The following is a 22955-nucleotide window of genomic DNA, read 5'->3' as shown; positions in this document are numbered from 1 at the left end:
CTTTCTAATTTCATCTTGGATATTTTCATGTGAAAACAATTGAAGCCCTGACAATAAAAAATATGTTCCTGATGCTGAATTCCTATAGGAGTCCAGGACATCTCTCTAGCCACTCTGAAGGGTTTGGAGACTGGACAGGAGGATTTGGTATCTGTACAAGGGGGTCAGCCAGCCTCACACAGAGCCCAGGAGGACACTGCTCTTGATCCCTGGCCATGGGAGTGAATACTCACAATGTATGAAGAATCACAAGCTGAAAGAATTCAAAATAAGTAGTTGCTAGTTTATCATAGAATGTAAATGTAGAAGCTAGGATTTTTAGTATATGGGTCTGAAGAGACAAGATGGAGGAATTGGGGAGTGGCCCTGTCCTCCTTGTTCTTGCTCTCGTCCCCCATCTTTTGGTGAGTTGGATTTTAAGGATTGGTTTAGAGTAGAAACGACATGTTAACATAGGTAGTAGGTATTGGCAAAATTTTGTAAATAAAAAGTACGTTTTGGATGGTGTTGGGTCAAGGGGACCGTACATAAGGTCCGGGACCCTCTGATCCACCCCAGTCAGCCGCATGCCCTGCTTTGCTGGGGACGCCTTGCAGAGCTGGGAAAGAACTGAGAGATAATAAAAGAAAAAACAACCTTGAAAACACGGACTGGTGGACTCAGCTTGTCTTCTCTGGCTCCGGTGTGGAACCTTTGGGGATAGAGAAGCCTGAAAACCTTATTACCCCGGGGAACAGCAACCCCAAGAAATTCCTACTTTGGAATGTTTCACATTTCAGTAGCTGGCTTCCAGAGAGACAGAAAAGCAGAGAGCAATGGGCAAATCTCTCTTTTTTTTGTGTATATTTATTAAGTGCTGTCATTTTGTGAGACAGCCTGGCCCTTTAATGATATATTTCTATATTCTCTTGTCAACTGCCACACTGTTTGCACCAGTAAGTAAATGCCTTATAAGGGTGCCCTGGGGAGCTATTACAGAGCAGCACAAATAACACAAATTTGATTTTTTGCTCTGCTGTCATACATTCTCCCTGGCACAAAGGCAGGCTTAATACATTTGACTGCACACTACTCGCAGCGTGGTACATTCACTCGGGTTTTCCTAAATCTCTCTTAATGCTACAAATGCTTGTTGTGGCCACTGATTCTAATTTTTTTAATTAAGTTGCTTTTGTTGAAAATAATATCTAGTAGCAGTTTTGTGACTTTTTCTGAGTTTTGAGGCAATGTCCACTGAAAGCAAATCTGGGAGGTGTGAGGTTTGGAATTTTTGCTCTAAAATGGTTTTAAGAATTGTTCTTGAAACATGCAACAGCTTGGAGATTAAAATGTTAAATAATAAATGGAGAATTTGCAGTTCTCAGCCAATGGAACTGAACTACACTTAAGTAAAATGATTCATGAGATCATTAAAATAATGAACAGATACAGAGAAATTGTTTCCTATTTGCAGACCATTCTAGAATAAAGGCATAGGTATTAGTTACAGACTGCTGATTTGAGCTTTAAAAATCCCCTAAACTACCTCATAGTTTTGAATTGCACCATAAAATATGACATTTTTATCACTGTACTAGCTTTGTGTGGGACATAGGTGTGACTATAAAGCTGTGCACTTTACTTGGTAAATGAGCTTTATCTATAACATAATTTAGGACTATCAGTTTACAGAGTAAATAACTGGATCATGTTGAAAAGAAGAGTTAAATGAAACTGCAGTGTATCCCCCTGTATTTACGGACTAAGGACAAAAACATTGGTTTGTTTCATTCCATTCTCATGTCATCACAGTCCTTTTGTCCCAACTGAACTGTGTTAATTGGGGTGTAAAGTGGTGACACCCAGTGAAGGGGTGCCTGATTTTCTGGACGCTCCTGCCAGGTGGCAACTGGGCTGCAGCAGCCCCCCGGTGAGCTCTGCTGGTCCCAGTTATTGATGGGTCGATGCAGGGACAGACAACAGCAAGACGGGACTTGGGGGCAAGCTGAGATGTTCATTCAGCAGATGTTGGAGGCCCAAGACCCCGGGCAGAGGCCTTGGCGGGGATTTTATGCTTTCACAGAAAGGGGAGGGAGCAAAGGGTCACAAACTAATGGGTTGTAAGTAAGGGAGTGGAATAGGGTGGAATGACATGGATATTGGGCCAATTAAATTGATTGGGGGGGTGGGGGTGGGGGGGGGGAAGGGTCACGTGGGCCTATGGGGCATCAAGAATTAGGTGATTTCCAAGGCAGGGATTAGGTAGAGGTTGGCTCATGGAGGGATATTGATAGGGAAAACTCTGGAAAGTGGGATAGGATCAGGGAGGATTGACAACTGGGAGGTGGAGTCCCAGAGCCTATCAAACCACCAGATGAAACCATAACTGGGGATGGAGACAGGGGTGTGCCTGGATTATACCAAATATAACAAGCACAATACAAAAATAAATCATAATCTAAAAATGCAATGCAACAACCCAGCACACCCATACCAGGTGTCAGAACTCTTTTTCTCAGATGCTCTGCAGACTTGACGTCAATTTCATAATGGCTGTGTGCAGAAATTATGTTTCAAAGATCTGTCATAAATGCCCAAGTCGGATATTTCTGTGATTTCTGGATATCTGTAATTTTATGGATCTTGGATTTACTTGCATCACTGCAGGGCAAATAACTGAGAATCAGTGTTTTACTTTACTTGGTAGATGAAGTTATTGAAGGTGCATTTTGTAGGTCTCCAGAGAATCATGTGCACACCAGGTTTCTGTTGAATCTGACAGTCCTTGAGGGACCTCTGAGAGACCTCATGTAGCTTTCAGTAGTAGATCCCTGTTCAACTCATTGTTCTGGCTGGAATTCAAGGCATATGTGGTTCAGAAACAGATTTGGAGGAAGAAAAAATAAGTTTCTTCTCTGGTCTGAGAAATAAAATAATCTGTTATTCTCACCCAATCAAGCTTCAGGGTGAAATGGAAGAAGTCTGTGCATGGATAAAATTGTATTCTTAGTTGGAGGCATTGTACCAAACCATTTTTCTGTTTGGATTCAGAAATCTGGATAAGCTGGGGTGAAAATTGGCAGTGGGTGTAGCAAAGTTAGTGTGGGTGGTTACTGAGCCTGAAAAACTTCCTGATCAGGGACAGCCAAACTCTATGACCTTGAAGAGTCCAGGAAGAGTTAAAGGAAGAATTTGTTCCTAATCATAAGATAAACTCATATTTAGGTCTTTGTGACATCACAAGAAAAAGGTTTTTTATAATGTCACTCTCTGTGCTGCTTTGTCCTTCCCTCGTCTCTGTGAAGGTTTAGAATTACTATTAAAATGTTTAAGAATGCTGAAAGTAACATCAGTAATATAAACTTCTCTCTTTAGCAGCATGTGTTGTATTATGTGAGTTAAATTATAATTTTCATTGCACGTTTTCCATAATAGCTTCAAACAAGGAAGTACGCTTGCATTCCCAAGAAATTTCTGTATTTGTGAGCTACAGAACTGTTTCATTGGGTTTTTCTCCACTCTCTGAATCCGTGCTGTTGGCTTTTCTAACCAGGCCTCGATGATTGCCTCCAACAATACATCAAAAACTTTGAGAGAGAAAAGATCAGTGGGGAGCAGCTGCTGCACATCACTCACCAGGAGCTGGAGGAGCTGGGAGTGACTCGCATTGGCCACCAGGAGCTGATCCTGGAAGCAGTTGATCTGCTCCGTGCATTGGTAAGTGATTCCTTGCATCACTCACTGCTGCGGTGTGCGTTTCCCGGGACACGCACGGCAGCATTGGGTTGCGACACATTCCCCCCGGGGAGATTCTTCCTCCCCACTCAGGAACTCCAATGGTCTCAGCGAGTACTTTTGGGGCGCAGAGATGAAGCAGAGGCGAGACGGGTCTTGGGGTAAACTGAGGAGATTTATTAAAGGTACAGCTGAAGACTAAAACCTAAAAGCTGAACCCCAAGAACCGGGAACACACTTCCCACCATGGGTTTTATAGACAGGTCAATACAAAGCAAACAACCAATGAAAGTGCCCTCAGGGAGGAGTCTAAGGCGGGTAATACCGAACTAAATCCAATGGGAATAGCAAAAGCAGTGTAATGATACAAAATAGCAAATGATATATTGAGCTAAGGAAGATTGGCAAAGAAGATTCTAGCAACAGAGGCAGGGATACAGAGAATTGACACATAACGGTATGCATAATTTAAATCATAACACACAAATGAAATAGAAAGCTAGCCCGAAAACTCAAAGCAAAAACCCACAACAACTCACCTTGATCAGCTGCATTTATAAATTTACAAACCAAACTGAAAATAATGTAGAGATTCCTCTGCGGTCACACGCTCAAACAGCCACGGTGGCTTTGCTTCAAAAAAGGACAGACATGTCCTGGCTTCTCTCAGCTGCACAGAAACTATATTTATCCATTTAATGATTATGTGTGATGGTCTTTGATTGCTTTTCCTCTGACTTTCTTGGTCCTGCATTCAAATGCTGTTGACTATCACTCCTGGCATCCATATGGTTCTGTAATTATGTGCCATATGCCCTCGTATTTCACTGACATTTGCCACGCTGCACTGAACCAAGTAGACCTGAGTGGTTTAACCATGCCAGCATTCAAAAGGATGGTACTACATAGCCAGAAGGTAATGCTAATTAGACTGGATGATTGTTTAAAATGAGCTTTAAGATGAGACTGGAGTGGTAAAATTGACTTTATCTAAACTATAGACAAGTGTGTCAACTAAAAGTTGGGTTTGGAGGTTTTTAGCAATCTGCAAGAATTTGGAAGGACATTATTTATTCATATTAATAGTTACTAGGTTACTAATTCAGTTTACCTCTTCATGAAGTATTTGATATCAAAAAACTTTTTTCCTCTGCTATTTTATTCATACCAGGTAATAAAATGTGATGTATTAACTTAGTTCTAAAGACAAAATAACTTCTGTTCATGTAGGTGGACAGGTGAAAGAATACTGAAAATACTAAAACACAAAATAGTAAAATTACATAGGTAAATTACACATGACAATCATAGTATTTTACTTCTTTATCAGGAATTCTGCTTTTGAATAACTGGGTTATCCTGTGGGAATTTGATAAAGAAAAATTGTTTCCAAGAGGGAAACTGGCACTTAGAAGATAGAAAACAAGTGAGGTAAAATGCACTTGATCTAGGGGGAAAAAAAAAAAGTACCTCTTATTATTCATATTCTTCTTTCCCGTATCTTGAATGACAAAATACCTTCAGTGTGCCTTGAGATCTTCTCCTCCAAATGAAACAACTTTGTCAGAGCAGGGAAATGTTTTAGGGGCAGGTGTGTGCTGCAGAACCCAACAGCCAGGGGGCCTTTTGGAAACATCTGGACCCAAACTCCAGAGTTTTTCCCTGGAAACCTTGTGTTCCACACCAAAGGAGCCAGCACAGACCCCGGTGTCATGTTGTGTCACCCAGCGAGCAGAGCCCACTGTGCCCAGATGCTCCTCAGGAACAGCAGCCCCCAGAAGTTTCCTCTGGAAGAACATCTCCCTTCAGCCAAAGTGGGTCTCCGAGGAGGACCCTGCTGACTCTTTTATTGTGAGGTGTTGTTTTGGTTTTTTTTTTGTTTTTTTTTTAAGCATGGAAAATGTACCTCTTGCTGCTGGTCAATAGTGCAGCTCTCGCTGTGCTGTCTCATGACCTTACTTTTCTTTTTGAAGCAGGGTGGGGATTTTCCAGCTCCTGGTATAATTTATTTTGCTTCCTGCCTTTCAGCCCTTTCCCTTCCTTTCTCACTCTGACTCTAAAATGCCTTTTTTTTTTCCTGCTTCTAAATGTTTCTTTCCCTGCCTGTTCCGCGTGCTTTCCACTGAGTGAGTCTGCTGCCTGCAGCTTTGCTCCTGGGGGTGTTCTCCTGCTTCTGACATTTCTCCTTGGCTCTCCATACATCATCATCTTCAATTCTTGCAGGATCACTGAAAAGTTTTACCAGACTCAGTATAATATCTATCTTAAATCTGTACTCATTTGTTAGGATTTGGATCCATGTAATTGAAAAGCCTTATTAAAGAATCTCACTTTAATTATTTTAAATAATGGCAATAACTGAATGAGAAGAGAGCTGATGCTGCCTTTATGAGCTGAAATACATTTCTAAAATATCACAATTGTATTCTTATTCTGTGCTAACTCTTGAAAACTTAATAGATTGTTGCACTAACGTCTGACTGCTGACCAAGTATCCAGAAAAAATTGTGACTTGGACTTGCTCACCGATACGGATTTTTAGAACAGCTAGTCTAAAAAACCTAAGGAAATATTTTAAATGTAGTTTTTAAAGGGACTATTGAGTATCTCTATTTTGTTTATGCCACTAAACAGGAGTTAACATATAGGAACCTATTGAAATCAGAATGTCTTGCAGAACACATAATTTAGCCCTTGATTCCCTGAATTGCATTACAAGCAAATTTAATACAGTTTATGTTCAGGTAAAACAGAGCCCCAGGCAGTCAGGGATCAATACTTTAATGCACTCGGTGTGTGTTGGAAGTATGGACAGGGTGCAGAGCACAAGCTCTGTTTGTAGATTCATAAACATAAATACTTGAATTTTATTTTTAACATTTGTTATGGAAAAAAGAGCAAGGAAGCACCAATTCCAACAGTCTGGTCTTAAAATCCCACCTGTGGAGGGGAGGTACCATCAGCAGTTTGTTGTGTCCCTCCCTCTGTCCATCCTGGTGTGTTACCAGTCCCGAGCACCTGCGATGAATCTGAATCTGGGATAGCTTTGCTCCTGTCCCTATCCACATCTATGCCCTGCTTGGCCATGTCAATGAGCATTGATTTTTTTTCCATGGATGGATTCCTGGATTGATTTCTGGTTGGCAATTGGCAGTGCTCAAGTTCCATGACCCATTTCTCCCAGGCAGCATCAGCAGGATCTGCAGTCTATCCCAGCAGGGTGGGTTGTGCAACTCTGGGAACAGGAGCAGCTCCAGGGGCTGGAGAAATCTCCCAGGAAAGCTCAGGGGTGATCATGAATTCACATTGGGCAGGGGTTTACCTGCAGAACAGTTCTGCTGCTCCAGGAAATCTGGGAAAATTTGATTGTCTGAGCTCCAGCCCTTGGGACTCACTGGAATGTGCCTTTCCTAAGGGTCTAAGGGCCACTGGCTTTTGTGGGATGGGTAGAGGGGTTTTGTGGAATTGCATTTTATTTAAATGGTATGCTCTGTCTCACCCCTCGAAAGTGTAACCTCCCTGCAGTCTTGTATATGTAATCCCATTAGCCCGAAAATCAACCCGTGCCCACTTCAAATCTCCCTGTTAAGGGTGCAGAGGGAGCCCTCTGGCTCTGGAGGCCTCAGGAGGCTCTGCTCCTCTCCCCTTCCCTCTCCCCTTCCCTCTCTCCTTCCCTCTCTCCCCTTCCTTCCCCCCTCAGTAACCATGCTGCCTTCCCAGAGTCAAACTCCAAATAAATCCTCATCTAAACAGCACCTCACCAGCCGTCTGAAGTCTCCTTGCCTGTCTGCATGCAAATACCAGCGAACATAGGGCCTGGGGGGCCCCCCGGGGAACTGACCCTGGGGACCCCCCCAAATCCACACTGCAACAAGGTCTTGGTGAGGTTTTGCTGGGATTACACCAAGAATGGTGCCTTGGCTGCTGTTCCAGGGATGCAAGCACTGGAGAATCCCCCCAGAACCAAATGCCGACCTGTAAAGAAAGTTCTAAGTGCAAGAAGAAACTAAAACTAAAGGAGGAAACTCCTGGGTTTTATTCCCATTCCCAAACCACCTATTAGCCAGATTCCAAATGCAAATTATTAAAGACAGGGAGGGTTTGATGTTGTGCATCAGCCCCTGACATGATTTTAACATCCACTTTTCTTTTGAAAGCAAGTTGAATTCAGATAGGAAATTCATATGAGAATCCTGGCTAGAAAAGATTCCACGGTGGAAGACGACTTGCAGTGGGAAAGAAAAAAAATATAAGAAATGTGAAAAGGGAATTATAAGAGTATTCAATACTCCCATGCAATGTGGTGATATAGAAGTGTATGTATTTTACCTGAAAGTTAAATAATGTCAAATGTTAAAATAATGTCCTTTATGAAAGGGTAAAATCAGAGTGCAAAAGGTGAGAGGAACTTTCTCTGTAGGAAAGAAAGTACAGGCACTATCTTGGGCTTGCTGAGGGGTGAATTTGTGTGCTATGAAATGCAAAGTCGCAGGTGAGTTTCACTTTCAGCTTCAGTTTTTTGACCATTCTGGAAAGACATTTTTGAGTTGTGCTTTAATTATGAAGAAAATTGGGAATGATGGCTGTGGGGAAATAATCCAGTCTGGAACATCAAAGTCCTTTCTTGCTAGGGTGGTCAGAAACTTCTCTGCGTGACCTAAATAACATTTGGGACTAAAAATTGTAAGCCACTTGGATTTGGACTGTAACTTTATTAAAGTTGAAATATTAATTGAGATATCTATTGGAGGACTTGTTGCAGAGAGGCTGAATCTGCAGAAGTAGCAGGGTCTGGGGAAAAGAACTTTTTTATAGAGAGTAAAGTATACTGAAAGCAAGAAAAAGGAATATTTTTGAGGTCAACATGGGTTACTGTTCAAATCTGCCAGTAAATTTAATTTAATTAGGACAGTATTGGAGTCAGTATATTGTTAAAGCCTGCACAAATTAAAATATAAACAGTCTAGTGCGAAGAAAGACTGATAATGAAAGGATGAAAAATGAATGGGAAATGAAAAGAATGCTCCAATAGAGATTGTATCTCAAGTAATTAAAAGTACTGTTAATTCACAGGCATTCAACTTGTGAAGTAAGTCCTTGTGCTGTGGAGAAATTTCAAGGAGAAATAGAGATTAGAAACTTGGTCTGCAGTTTCTGCAAAGCCACAATCCAGGCAGGGTGGGTTTTCCACCAGAAGGCACAATAAAGTCACCCGTGGTCAGCATGTTTACAGCAACTGCAGGAATTTATTTTATTTTATATTTAGTTGTTTGGGTTTTTTTTAATAATGTATAGGACACAGCTACCAAACAAATTCTTTTTTTTCCCTTATCATTTTTCTAACATATTTCTTTATTAGGCATCTCCCCAAGGAAATTACAACAGCAATAGGAATTAGTTGGTCAGGTGGAAAGCAGTTTGCAGCGATTTATTTTGAAGCACACTATGGTGAAGGTGAAGTCTTTCATAGCTGCCTCTGTATCTATTGATAACATTGTTCTTCTGAATTAAAATTATTCAAGTTTTTCCTCAATTAAAACTATTTTAATGGCCTCACCTACAATGATGTCTCTTGAGATCCTTTTAATTTTTCATTCTGCTAATACACTTTTTGATTTGTCAATTTTGCAAGTATATTAGGAACTATTTTTTCTTACTTTACCTGATTTGTAAACAAGTTTCACTTTTAACAAGTCATTCTATGTGTCAAATACTTCTTTTCCACCCATATTTCAAGGGTTATTCAAAGGTAATTTTTCTAGACTAAAATCTTCATTATATATATATGTATTGGTGCTTGAGTAGATGGAAATAAATCTCCTTTCTTTGAAATGGAATGCCATCCCTCTTGGTGAGAGATGAAGAGATATTCCATCTCCTCAGTGGAATGAGGAACCTGACACATGTATTACTTTTGTCTCCACAAATGTGTGCATCCAGAGAACTTTATTAATTTCAACTGGAAAAGAAGTTCAGCTTTTGGCAGTCCAGTGCTATTTATTATGCTGTGCCAAAGCACTCAATTAATTTTATTGAATTGAGTGGGTTAATTATTGGACGTATTAGAAAGTGTATCATCTTTTTATTAGTCTAATTAGCAGCTTCATTCTTTCCTAGCCTTTCAAATCATGCAACTTGGAAAAATAACTGATTTTAAGGATTGTCTGGGTTTGGGGTTGGCTTTTTTTTTGTCTTTTGAAAGTCCGTAGACAATTTTGGCATTTTCAGATTTCTCTTAGGATGCGGACATCAAAGGAAGATAACTAAGTTTGTACAAATAACTCAGAGTAGCCTAAAGTCCTGAGATTTTACAGGTGTGTGCAGGACTCTTGTCTTACTGGGGAGAGATAAAAATTTCATGGTTTTACTAAGGTGTGCTGGAAATGTTTGGGTGTAATTACACATCATTTGTGTCAAGTAACCACCAAAATGAAATCCTTTCTAAAATCGCCATGCTAAAGGCAGCTCTGGGAGTTGATCTAAGCAAAGAACAAAGTAAAGGGGAATTTTTTCTTGATGTCTTCTCAGTGTTCTCTTCAAAGACCTCTGATTCCACACCAGTTGTTCCACAGTAACACACAGCAGGAATAATTTGGGTACTGGAGCAGCACCAGCAGTGGTGGTGCATTAGTGCCCTAAGCAAAATTTTCAGAGGCACCCAAGCACAGGGCTGTTACAAAAGGAATTTAGGACAAAAGTGACTTTCGGATTTGTGTTTGTGTGTTAAATACATTAGAAACTTAGGCTTTGACTCTCTAGAGAACTTTATCCTCTCTGAATTTATCATTCCTGTAGAGCAGCTGTGGTCACACATCCTCTGATGAAGGCACAGATCCCTCTGGTTAAGGGATGTGTGTATATCCTGTAGCCAGACACAGACTGGAAATGGTCCTATTCAGGTATCCCAGTGAGAATTTCATCCCTTGCCATAATACAAGGTGCATAAAGTGGAAATATGAGAAAGGAAGTTGGCTGCATTTTATTCAAATTTCAGCTCCTGCACACAGTGCAAAGGGGAATTTCAGCAGGGCAGCTGAAATCCAGGAGACCACATCTAATTCTTGCCCACAAACAATGATATTGGGTTATCAAGCTTCAGATAAATTACTTCAGGCTAGTCTGTATTCTTCCTGCTTATGGTTTGGTTTATGTTAAAAAAACCCAGGAAAAATACAAATTTGCTGTGTTGGCTGCTGCTAATTCCTTGAATTTATGCACATCATTTGCCTCTGGAGCAAGACAGTATTAACAGGCAAAGGAGAGGAAAGAGACTTGTTTTTCCTGTCTTTTGACATAGTTGAGAGATTTCCTCTTGTCACACAATAATTCTTTTTCTCAGAATAGGGAGAAGCATTCTATTCAAAGTGTTAAACCTGCTCCAAAGCTTGTAATTTTCTTCTGAAAATGTATCTGTTTAAGTACCAGTGAGAATGAGGATCCTAATCTATGGCAGGCTTGGCTGGTAAATAGGCTCCTACAGGAGCTCCTGCATGCTTCTGAGAAATAAATGTACTTATTTCCATTTAGAAATTTATAAAAGAATCCATTTATAATAATCCATTACTGTATTTCATGTTGGTTCTGTGTCTGGGTAAGCTCAGTGGTATTCTGATCCTGAACATTTCATTCCTTTTCATGCTGTGAGTTCCTGTCACTCACTGGCAGAGAACAGCCCCCCATAATAATTGCAATTAAATTGTATTGCTACTTATTAGGCCAATGCAGGAGCAGAAATTTATGCAAATGAATAGGTAGGTAATGAGCTGGGTTTAAAACCACATGTCCAGCACTGTAGGGCAGGGCATTAGGGTTGAAATGCACTTCAATTAGTGTTGGGATAAAATAATAGTAATATATTATAATTTCTGTATATTCTCCTATCCCTGGTTTAGGGGACATTAATGGAACACTCATTTCTGACATAATTTTGGATTTCTCTTGAGGTTTGGAGCTGGAAGTCAGCGGTTGTGTTTGTCATTTCAGCCGTTCTGGGTGTCTGTTTTCTCCAAGGCTGATGGTAACGATCCCAGTCACTGCTGGGGATAAAGGAATGGACATTTTCTCTGCTCAGGGATAAAAGAAAAATCTTTGTAGCAGCACCCTGTTCCATTTCATGGTGTTTCTGTTGACACTAGCTACCCCAGCATGGCATGGTGCAGTGTTAAGGGGCTGTTTGTTGCTTCTTTTGCTTTGATTTCTCTGGGTTTCACAGGCATCCTTTCCTGCACAATAATCCAGTCTGCCAATACCTGTGGAGAGCAGAAAGCAAGAATGCCAACTTTAATGTTTTAACCTTAATTTTAACCTAAATTGCTCTGTGTAAACTCTCCTGTGTCCCCAACCTCAGACTAGCCAATTTGGAGACTTGATTTGTCTGCAGCAATGTGGAGATCCCCTGTGGTCTCCTAAGGATGCTCACCCAGCCTTTGTGGAACAATTAGACTTGACATATCCAATTAATTTATATGAATTATTGCTTTTCTAGAATCTCAGTGTGAAGTGTATGGAACAGCCTTGCAGTGGCACATGAATAAATTGTGCAGCAGAGCATTCACATTTTCTTTTCCATCATTTTGTTTCTACACTAAAGGAATAAGAAGGATGCTTGTAATATTTTCATCCTGTGTCATCTCTTACTCACGATAAAATGTGTTGCTGGATTTCTACATTTCTTTTAATCAAATACATGCAAATATTACCAAAATTTTTCTGACTAAAGCATAAAAATCCAGATGTTGCAAAGTTGGCTTTGGTTTCATAAAAATGCCTCTAGAACACCAGTCTTTCATGGAGGTGTTAAGCTGAATAATTTTAAATTCTAAAATCTGGGGTGCCCAGTGATAGCTCTTTCATTCTGATCTTTTATTGCAAACACAGAAATAAGACTTCAAGTGGGGTGTATGAAAGGAAGATATCGGTTTGGAGCACCGAGGGCTTTGTGCTTTCTGTCAGAACCAAGCAGAGGGTTTGGGTCTATTGCATCATGGCAACACTTTATTGTACACTACTGCATTAAACATTTGAATACATAATTTAAATCCATTAGCCAGATGAGGTTGATAATCTTAACTTGGCAGCTTTATGAAAGGTCTTTACTAAAGCTGTGTGAATTCCCATATTTATTTGGGTGGGAGAACCATCCCAATGGGAGTAATTCTCAAGGCAGGTGAGGTTTCCTGTGCCTGTGCTGCCCAGTCCATCCCCACAGCACCTCTAAGTTTTGAGAGTTTTGTGTAATCCCAGCCAAACTCAATGGAACTGGGAGTCCATGAGGATTCCTGCCACAGCTAAGAAGGCCCCAGAGTGAAATCCTGGGAGAAAATTCTCCTCATCCTCGGGGAGAGGCACCAGCCCTCGGCCAGAGACAGTCAGAGGGGCTGTCCCTGGCCGCAGAGCTGTGCAGGTGTCCTGGGAGCCACGTGGGGAAAGGGACGTGGGGATGAAGAGGATGCAGACCATGGAAACTGAATCCTTTTCAGTGCCACTGCTCCCTGAAATGTTTTACTTCTTCCAGAGGATGCTAAAGCAGTGTGAAGGAAGATCTGTGCCTGAATTCTTGGAATGCTCCAGGCACTGAGGGACAGCCCATTGACTGCATCCAGCTAATGGAATATTGATTCAATCCTAGGTAATTAGGTTAAATAGGAGGGGAATATTAGATTATAGAGGAGAGAGGAGTCTATTTTTAGAACAAAAAGGAAGAATAATACACACTAGTGGAGGAAGAGATAAACTTCTTTCCTTTAAATGGAAAAAGTGTTATTACACTAACATAAAATTTAAATTTCTTTAAGATAACCCAAGAACTCAGTGATATACAGATATTTTCCTGGTTTATTCAGGTGCTGAAAGTCTTAACCATCAAAGAAATTGTTCTTTCTAATGATCCACATGAAATACACTGGTAATTCTTAGACTTTTAATGAAAAATAATTGCAATATTTCTTAAATGGTATTTCAAATATTTAGGTATAGACAATATTATAAACATTTAAAATTAGCTTTTGTTTTTCTAAGACTTTCTCTTTTTTTTTTCCACTGGAAAGGACTATGTTGCCTTTATTCATTGTGCGTTTCATTTGGAAAATCTTCTTTCCCTTGCAGAAAGCAACAGTTCCCTTTTTCCCTTTTCAAATCAATCTGATTTGAAATCTGTCCCATGCAATGCATGGTAGTAAGCACCATACCATGGAGAATCTCTGTGCCAAGGAAATACAGGGAGTAGCTCAGTGAAAGTCCAAAAAAAGGACATTTTCCCTACCAAAAATCACTTTTCTAATTTGCAAGGAGCAATTTCTTTCATAAATTCCCAGTGAGATATTTTTCATACCACTGTGTTACATTATCAGTGTCTATGAGCTGCCTGAATTCCTGAGTAATTAATTATCTGTGATCAGTTATTGTTGGGGATAAATTCATCTGCATGCAAATATCCAAGCATGCACATGCATATTCATGTCACTATTGTTGACTGAGTTGCTTGAGCAGCCTTCAGCAAATTCACAATCCAAATAGATAAATGAACTTTTTTCATACTCTCATTAATGCCCATTCAAATGAATCTTGTTACTAATTTAATTTCTATATGCTGCTCTGAATTGTTATGAATATGTGGAACATTTCTCCAGAGTTGGTGTGGGTTCTACCACTTCTGCAGGGATCTAAGTTAAATGTCTGACCCAAGTGAAATGGTCAGTGTTGATGTAATATTTCCAAGACCAGCTTATCATTTATTCCCTGAACTTTGAATAATTCACCATTGATTCAAATTCTAATTTTGTGTTATGTACTGAATCTCTTTTTCTCTGTAATCTTACATTTCTGCCTTATAATTAATTTTAAGAGATACTTTAAAAAAATGAAAAAATGAGGCTTTCTAGGATTGGATGGTTGGTTCTTACACCAAGCTGTTATGAAACAAATAGTAAAGTTTAATTGAGCACAAGGTTTCAGTAATGAATAATAAAGGTTTGTGGTTATTAAACAGTGCATTACACTTAGATACTGCAGAGAAAGGTGACTAGAGAGTACTGAAATGTACAGCAAACCCTTGAGATGCTTTATCCTTGCCAGAGGAGTTCCTTGGATTGGTAACTTGGAATGCAAAGAAGAATTTGGGTGTGATTTAGGTATTTCTGAGACAGAACATATCAAAAGTATCACGGTGCACACTGGGGAGCAACAACAGCAGGCTGCTAATGCCTCATGCAGGCAGGAATTGCTAATCATCCTTAAAAGTTAACAGATCATGGTCCAATACAGTTTTGAAAGAAATATCTCCTGTCATCCTTTGCTCTTGCTTGTTTATCACAGTATCCCCAGTCAGAAGATTTCTCAGAGCATGTTTTCCTACACATATGGAAGAGGTCAAGCCACCCTGGCTGTCTGGCTTGCATATGTTTTGAAATTGAAGCCATATGCAGATCAGGCCATCCTTTATACTGAAATAAAATATTGGAAACAATAATCTTTGGGACGTGGAAAGAAGCCACAAAACACCCAAACCCCTTCCATCCTCCTGGGTCTCGCTTTTGTGCTCATCAGAAAGGAAATGCTGCCACAGCTTCATTTCCCCACTGGTATTTTCCTGGGAGTTGACATTGGAGATGTTAAATGTGCCCAGTTGTCAGCTTGGCACAGGCCAAACGCTGAGTGGATGCTGCAATGCACCCACGACTTTGTCAGCAGGTTTCTGAGAAGGTTATTATGCTCATGAGAAGGTTTTGTTAGTTATTTCCTGCGGCTGGGAAATTAAGGTTTTGCTAAAAAAAAAAAAAAAAAAAAAAGAGAGAGAGAGAGAGAAAGCATTAACTGCATTTAGAAATAAAGATTTTTTTTTAAATACAGATTTGCTTCCAGGGATTTTAGATCTAAACTCTTGGTGAAGTCAGAGTTGAGCAGAAAATGGGGATTAGAAGCAGAGTGGGAGAGCAGTCAGGAGCAGGTCCAAGGAGGGATGCTGCTGAGGTGTACGGGAAGAGCAGGAAAAGCGTTCTCCCAGGGGAATTAAATCTCAGGTTTGGATCAATCCTTCTTGTTTCTGAATCTGATAGTTCACCACCTCTGCAGAAATAGCGATTGGTGGTTCAGATATGTAAATAATCATTTATTACACTTTACAACTGAAATGAGGTATGAGCTCTCCTCTCTTAAAATTTCCCCTTCTTAAAGCTTTGGTGAGAATGGGCACTAAATAGCCAAATAGCTGGGTTGATGCTTAGGTGTTTAGATTATTTACAAACAGAATAAAATTCAAGGACTTGCTGAATGAGTAATCTAAAACTGTGAAAAATATAAGGAGGTTTCAGATGTTAATTAAAATTTCTTCAAGGGGGAGGGAAAAAAGGAAAACAGCCAAAATACACATGGGAAAAAAATGTAATTAAGACATTCCTTGAGCATGGTCAGCAGACTGAGAGGCATGAACTTTAAAAGTATATGCACTTTCTTTATACTTCGTGCCATTATGGCAGTGAGGAGTCTAAATAACTAAATAGCAGATCCCACATTTTTACAGACCTTATCCAAAAATGATGTTGGTGACATGTCACGATGTGCTGGATCTCATTCTTGTTGTGCAACCATGTAGGACAGTGAGAGAGAACTTTAAAATGCATTTTCAGAATGTGCACAGCCATCACACAAATACCTCTGTCAGGCTGCTCAGTGGATTAGATTGGTTTAATTCTGTAGGACATTTTTAAAGTCTATTCTGTGTGTGTGATGAGTTCGTTTTCCTCACACCTTTTTGTGGTTTAGGCACTTGTTCTGAAGCAGTGGCTCCTCCCTCTTCCCCCCTCCCCCCTAGATCCCTGTGCAGTTTTATTTTCCCGGATGCTTCAGTCCTTCCTGGCTGCCTTAGGTGTTCCTGCATAGGGAGTACTGTTAAGTACCTCCTGTCCAAGTGCCTCAGGCAAAGCTCCCAGGCTCAGGCAATACTAATTAGCAAGCTTAGCTATCAGTGATTCCAGCTCTTTGCAGTGTTCAGCTCTTTGCAGTGACTTTCAGCTTTTAAGCTTGCTAAGTGCCTTCGGCAGACGCAGGGAGAGAGAGGAGAAGCGCTGTATGAAGTTCCACAGATGAGTCTTTATTGGCATCCTCTGTGAAGGGTTTCAGGGACAGCTCTTCTACTGAGCTGGGGAAAAAGTGGGGTTTATATAGGGTACCAAAGCTTTGAGAGATGTTCCAATGGTATGAGTCGGGGTAGAAAGTGACCTGTTGTCTTACAGGGAGATAAGAGAGGGTCCGAGGGCAGGAGAGGGGTTATTTGGCCTAGTCACCATGACTAGGCATTTCTTTGCCTTTAGGCAACTGACTACCAGAGAGGCCTGTCAGGCCTCATGGCTGCAACAATTCCACTTTCTGTATTTAATAAAAAGGCGTTCTCAATAGTTCTTTTAAAGCAATGGACAAAGCATGAGAACATATCTAATACAATGACAATTACAATGAAAATCCACAGAATTCCTTTAACAAAAGATGCAACCCATCCTGTTAATCCTCATTGACCAAAAAGGTCATTGACCCAGTCTGGGTTCTTTTCTATTTTTAAGTCCTTCACAAGTTCTCTCAGTTTATGGATGTTTGCGTGGATGGATTCTGAGCGTGACGAGAGAATGAAGCAGCACATCCCTTCGAAGTCTTGGCATCCGTGTCCGTGGGCGAGCAGCAGAAAATCAATCGTTGCACGGTTCTGGAGAGATGCATGTCTTGTGGTTTCCTCATCTTTTAAAAGATCTCTCAGGGCAGCAGATGTAGCTTTGGCTTGCTTACTAAGCCAGCAGCCTAGGTGATTTATTTCACCAAGGGCCTTAGCTGCAGCTACCCACGGTAAGAATAGGGAGACAGCAATTCTTTTTGGTTTATTCCAATTGTATAATTTAGGATCACAATTTTCATCAAGTTTCGTATAGGATCTTTAGTGGCGATTTGCTTCACTTTCTTTTTTCCAGTTATGTAACAAGGTAATGTTTGGCGTGAGGGTAGAGAGTCTCCCAAGGCTACAGGGACCTCCCTGGAGGTGTGAGGGGATCCCAGCCCATACGCGGTCACCACAGATGAGAAACATTCCTTTGGGTAGTACTTTGGGATGGAGAGAGGATACAGATATCACGCGAGTGGTGTAATTGCACCAATCCAGATAGTTATAGGCTTTGTTAATGGGTGATATGTCTTTTCTGTATGTGTTTTTTAACTGGTTAATTTCTGGCCCATTATTCTTTGGACGTCTAAAGTAAAATTTGACACAGTATGTTGCTTTGGAGGACCCCAGGAGGTCCAATTCTTGGGGTTCCTCTAGGGCATTAGGTAACATTTTTGTCCACTCATCCCAAGTATCTACCATGTTGGGTCTCTTACCTGTGGTGCAGAGGAGCTCTGAATTATAGACGGGCCAGTCATCTGCTACGAAAGGAATCCCTACTAGACATGCGGAAAGTGGGTTATCAACGTTACCCATGGATAAGCACGTTATCCTGTTTCAATGTTTTTGCTAAGGTTACTCAAACATTATGGCTAGGCTGTGGGCTAATCCAGCCGCAGGCATATGGTACGGTGAAGAGCATCCAAGCAGAAGTGAGGAGAGCACCAGTTTTCATCTCTGGACAGGGATAAGACTTCTGATAGGGAATATAAGCAAAATTTGTTATCTTTTATGATGGGAGGAGAGGGTTAGGATGTTTCCCTCATTCCTTTCCTCTGTTCCTTCCCCTCTCTCTCCCCCCCTCTTTTTTTTTTTTTTTTTTTATATATATATATATATATAAGCAAGGGATGGGTAAGTGGGTGTGAGGTTAGGAGTTTTTTGTAAGAGTTGAGAAAGGGAATAATAGGGGTTTTTAGGGTAAAATTTTTAAAAAAGCAATAACATGTAATTTAGAGAACAATTTTGTGTCCAGGCTATGTCTGGTTTATAGCTTGACTGATGCAGCAGAGTGTTGTTCATCTTTTCTGTTTCGTCTGCTGTCGTGTGATGAGTCAGTCTTTTCTTCGCTACGTGGACATTCGGCGACGCCTTCGTCTCCAGGCAGAACTTGTCTGGTTTTGAGGTGGTCTTGTATTTGACTCAGAGGAATTCTTGTCAGTGTTTGACTGAGTAGTGTTTGTGGTGCCTAGGTATGGTTTTATGTGTTTTCCTGGGTACCATCTTGGGCCTAATGGTAGTGACACACGCATATCCTCTCCCCCAAGTAATTAACTGGAAAGGCCCAGAAATTTGATGTGTCTCTGGGTCCTTCACTAGCACAGGTGGTTTCTCAGCAAGCTTTGCTTGGGTGGTATTTGCGAAGTGGCAAAGTACTGGGGGGTCAGGCTCTGATGTTGTGCCATTTAGGAAGCTGATGACGTAGAGAGCCTTGCAGAGTCTTTCAACTGGAGATATGATTTTTGTTTCACTTCACTGCTGATTGAGGACTCTTTTGAGGGTTTGATGTGTTCTCTCTATGATGGATTGTCCTGTGGGATTTGCAGGTATGCCTTCCTTGTGTTTTATTCCCCACTCACTGAAGAACTCTTTTAACTTACGAGAGACATAGGCAGGTCCATTATCTGTTTTGATCTGTTTTGGTACTCCCAGGGTAGTGAAGGCAAGGAGGAAGTGCTTTATGGCGTGCTGTGTAGTTTCTCCTGGATGAGATGATGCAAACACTGCTCCAGAAAATGTGTCAACCGATACATGCACATACTTTGACCTTCCAAAAGGTGGGAAATAAATGACATCTGTCTGCCACAGCTGGCAGCTGTTAAGTCCTCAGGGATTGACTCCTGTCCCCACAGATGGTATCTGGTAGCTTTGGGAGTTCAGGCAAATGGCAACAATAGCTTTTGCTTGATCTTTTGAGAGCTTGAACATTCTGATAAGGGCAGCTGCATTTTGGTGATAAAATGCATGTGACAACTTTGCCTGGGCAAAGATGTCAGGGATGTTAGCAGTCTCTATTGCCATGGCCAATGCATCTGCTTTCCTGTTCCCTTCTGCAATGATACCTGGGAGGTCAGTGTGTGACCTCACATGCATTACATGGTAAGGTTGCTTTCTGTGGGAGATTAAGCTTGTTAATGCAGAAATCAATTGGTGTAACTTTGGATTGGAAACGTCTTTGAGAAGGGCTTGTTCTGCCCTCATAGCTATACCTGCAACATATGAAGAGTCTGTAATGAGATTAAAGGGTTCATCTTTGAATTTCTCAAAGTATCTGACAACAGCTGCTAACTGTGAAATCTGTGGAGATCCCTCCACAATTTGGACATCAGATTCTCATTTTTGGGTCTTAGGGTCTTTCCATGTCATTACAGACTTGTGGGATGACCCCGAGCCATCTGTAAAGACTGTTAGAGCTTTGAGAGGTGTTCTACTCTGTACTAATTTTGGGGTCAGATTAAAGGTTGTATTTAAAAGTTTATGTTTTGGGACATGGATGGAAATTTGGCCTGTATAGCTATCTAGGGCGTACTGGAGATTTTCATTGGTCTGAAGCAAATGCTCCAGGTCTCCGCTGGTTAATGGCAAGTATATGCATGTGAACTCACACCCTGCGAGAGAACGAAGGCGAGTTCTGGCCTTTTTTATTAGATGTGCCATGATTTCTTGGAAGGTGGTAATTGTCTTTGAAGGTTGGTTGTTTGTAAAGATCCATTCAAGTATCAGTAAAGGGTCTCGAAGCTGAGTATCCCATTGGAAAATCAGTCCATGGAACCGGGGTGCTTTTCCTAGAATGACAAACTGGAAAGGCAGGCTAGGCTCAAAGCGATGGGCTCGGTGTGAAGATAGGGCTTCTTGGACTTTGGTGATGGCATCTTGGGCTTCTGTTGTGAGAGTGCGTGGAGAGTCCAGGTCTCCGTTGCCATGGAGAAGGTTGAATAGGGGAGAGAGGTCCTCTGTTGTAATTCCTAGCAGGGGACGTACCCAATTGATGGATCCACACAGACTGTGTAAGTCTCTCAGGGTTTTTGGGTCGTCTCGGATGACGAGCTGCTGGGGTACGATGGCCCTTTCACGGATCTGGAATCCAAGATAAGTCCATGGGTTGGTGTATTGTATTTTGTCTTCACGGATCTCGAACCCTGCTTTTTCTATGGTTTCAATACTCTTTGTAACTGCTTTGTCTAGGTAGGCTTTGTCTGATGCACAGACCAGGATATCATCCATATAGTGGTAGATGATTGCATCTGGAAATAGGCTCCAAATGGGAGACAAAACATGAGCAACGTACCACTGGCATATGGTAGGAGAGACTTTTAGACCTTGGGGAAGATAAAGCCAATGATATCTTTTGAGTGGAGCCTCTCTGTTAAGAGAGGGGACAGAAAAAGCAAACCGTGGAGCATCCTGGGGGTGCAGTGGAATGCTGAAGAAGCAGTCGTTAATATCTATGATGGCAAGTGTCCAGTCTCGAGGCAGCATCGATGGTGAAGGCAGTCCAGGCTGAAGGGGGCCCATGTCTTCAATTACCTCATTGATTTTACGCAGGTCATGGAGGAGCCTCCACCTGTCCGTTCCAGGCTTTTGCAGTACAAAGACGGGAGAGTTCCAAGGGCTAGTGGTCTCGACGATGTGACCTTTGGCAAGCTGTTCTTCCACAAGGGCTTGTAGTGCACACAGTTTTACTTTAGAGAGGGGCTACTGTTCGATCCAGATCAGGGTTTGGCATTTCCAGGTGAGCTGAGGGGTATCTGGTAGTGCGCGCTCCTCAGTGGCCCCAATTAGAAATCCCGACTGGGAATTTGTAAGGAAGCTCCCCATTGGGATAGAACATCCCTTCCCCAAAGGGTGATGGGGGCCCTTACCACAAATGGGCGGATAGTTGCCAAATTGCCTTCAGGCTCTTCGACGAGGACGTTGTGCTCGCTTCGCATGGACACTGTGGCTCCACCGATCCCTGAAATCATACCTGGTACTGGTTGTAGTTCCCAGTTTGCTGGCCATTCTGAGTGGGCAACAATGCTCATGTCCGCGCCAGAGTCCAAAAGTCCCAGTCGGTGGATTTTATCCCCTTTGCAGGATAGGCCACACTCGATGGTAGGCTTATTAGGTCCCAAAACTTGTGCCCACATTGCTATAGGGTTGAGAGGAAGCTGTTCCTTGTGATTTTTTGGGAGTAGAAAGGCTTGTGAAATTGGAGTTCCCTTTAAAAGAAAAATGGTAAGTCTGTGCAGCACAGCTGGACCAAGATTTCTTTACCTGAGTGCACTGTTTGTGCTGCTGGAAAAACAAAAATTTCATCTGGCCCATTAACGGTATCGCCTATAATTAAGATGTCAAAAGGACCTCCTTTTGGCCCATACTTGCCAGTAGGGACACGATAAACATCCCTCTTTTTTAAGTCAATGGATAAAGCAGTTACCAGCTGGTGCCGGGTTCCCGTCTGTATTGCTCTGTATGTTGGATCCCCTTCATGTGACGTGGCATCTCCTGGAATGATGCATGGTTGGGTCTGCATGGCTTTTGATTTGTTGTCTTGGCGTGGAGCCTGACCACGCTCTGCTGGTAGTTTCCCGAACACTGCTGGAAGCGCTGCTGATTTTGGGGTTTTTGGTAGGTGTTACGGGGGATTTGGGTAGGTGACCTATCTGGGCAGTCCTTTATAAAATGTCCAAAGTCTCCACAGTGAAAGCAGCGGGTCTGGTCTTTGGAAGTCACTACTGCAAACACACCAGAAACTCCTTCTGCAATACCCTTAGCAACTGCTTGGGCTACTGTGTTTTCAGTGGAGAGGCGACGTGTACAGCTTTCCACCATTTGTTCTATGGTAGGTTCTGTATCCAAGGGTAAGGCTCTCAGAATAGTTTTACATTGTTCATTAGCATTGCTCATGGCAAGTTTGCATAACAGTTCTTTTCTTGCCTCTATGCTCTCTATCTGTTTATCCAGAGCATCTTTAATTCTGTCCACAAATTTGATAAAGCTTTCATCTACTCCTTGCTTAATATTAGAGGAGTGTAGGGTAGACATAGAGTCATCTGGGGTAAGAAGTAAGGAGGTCTTAGCTGCAATAGCCAGGTCCTATATTGCTGCCTCAGACAAAGTTTTAGCTTGATCTGAGGGTTTCTGCCAATTCCCTTCTCCAGCCAGCTGTTCAACTGTATAATTTGGCCTTATTAGCATCTTTAGTGTATGTGTCTGATAATATTTTTAATTGTTTTTTCCAATGCCTTTCCCATAGCATATATTCTGCCAGGGATAGGAGTCAGTGGGCAATATTCTTAACATCATGGGGTATTAAAACATGCTGAGAAGATAGCTT

General features: G+C 41.5%; 1 protein-coding gene across 1 annotated transcript in view; it reads left to right on the top strand.

Moving 5' to 3' along the window:
• LOC134564874 (connector enhancer of kinase suppressor of ras 2-like) overlaps positions 1 to 22955 on the top strand; it is a 297517-nt gene that overhangs the window by 98006 nt on the left and 176556 nt on the right. The window contains exon 2 of the mRNA XM_063424148.1: positions 3533 to 3696. Within this exon, the coding sequence (XP_063280218.1) occupies positions 3533 to 3696 (164 nt within the window). The remainder of the gene's footprint in view (positions 1 to 3532; positions 3697 to 22955) is intronic.

The sequence above is a fragment of the Prinia subflava genome (assembly GCF_021018805.1).
Source record: "Prinia subflava isolate CZ2003 ecotype Zambia chromosome W unlocalized genomic scaffold, Cam_Psub_1.2 scaffold_22_NEW, whole genome shotgun sequence".
Taxonomy (NCBI): Eukaryota; Metazoa; Chordata; class Aves; order Passeriformes; family Cisticolidae; genus Prinia; species Prinia subflava.
This window is presented reverse-complemented; position numbering and strand designations above follow the sequence as displayed.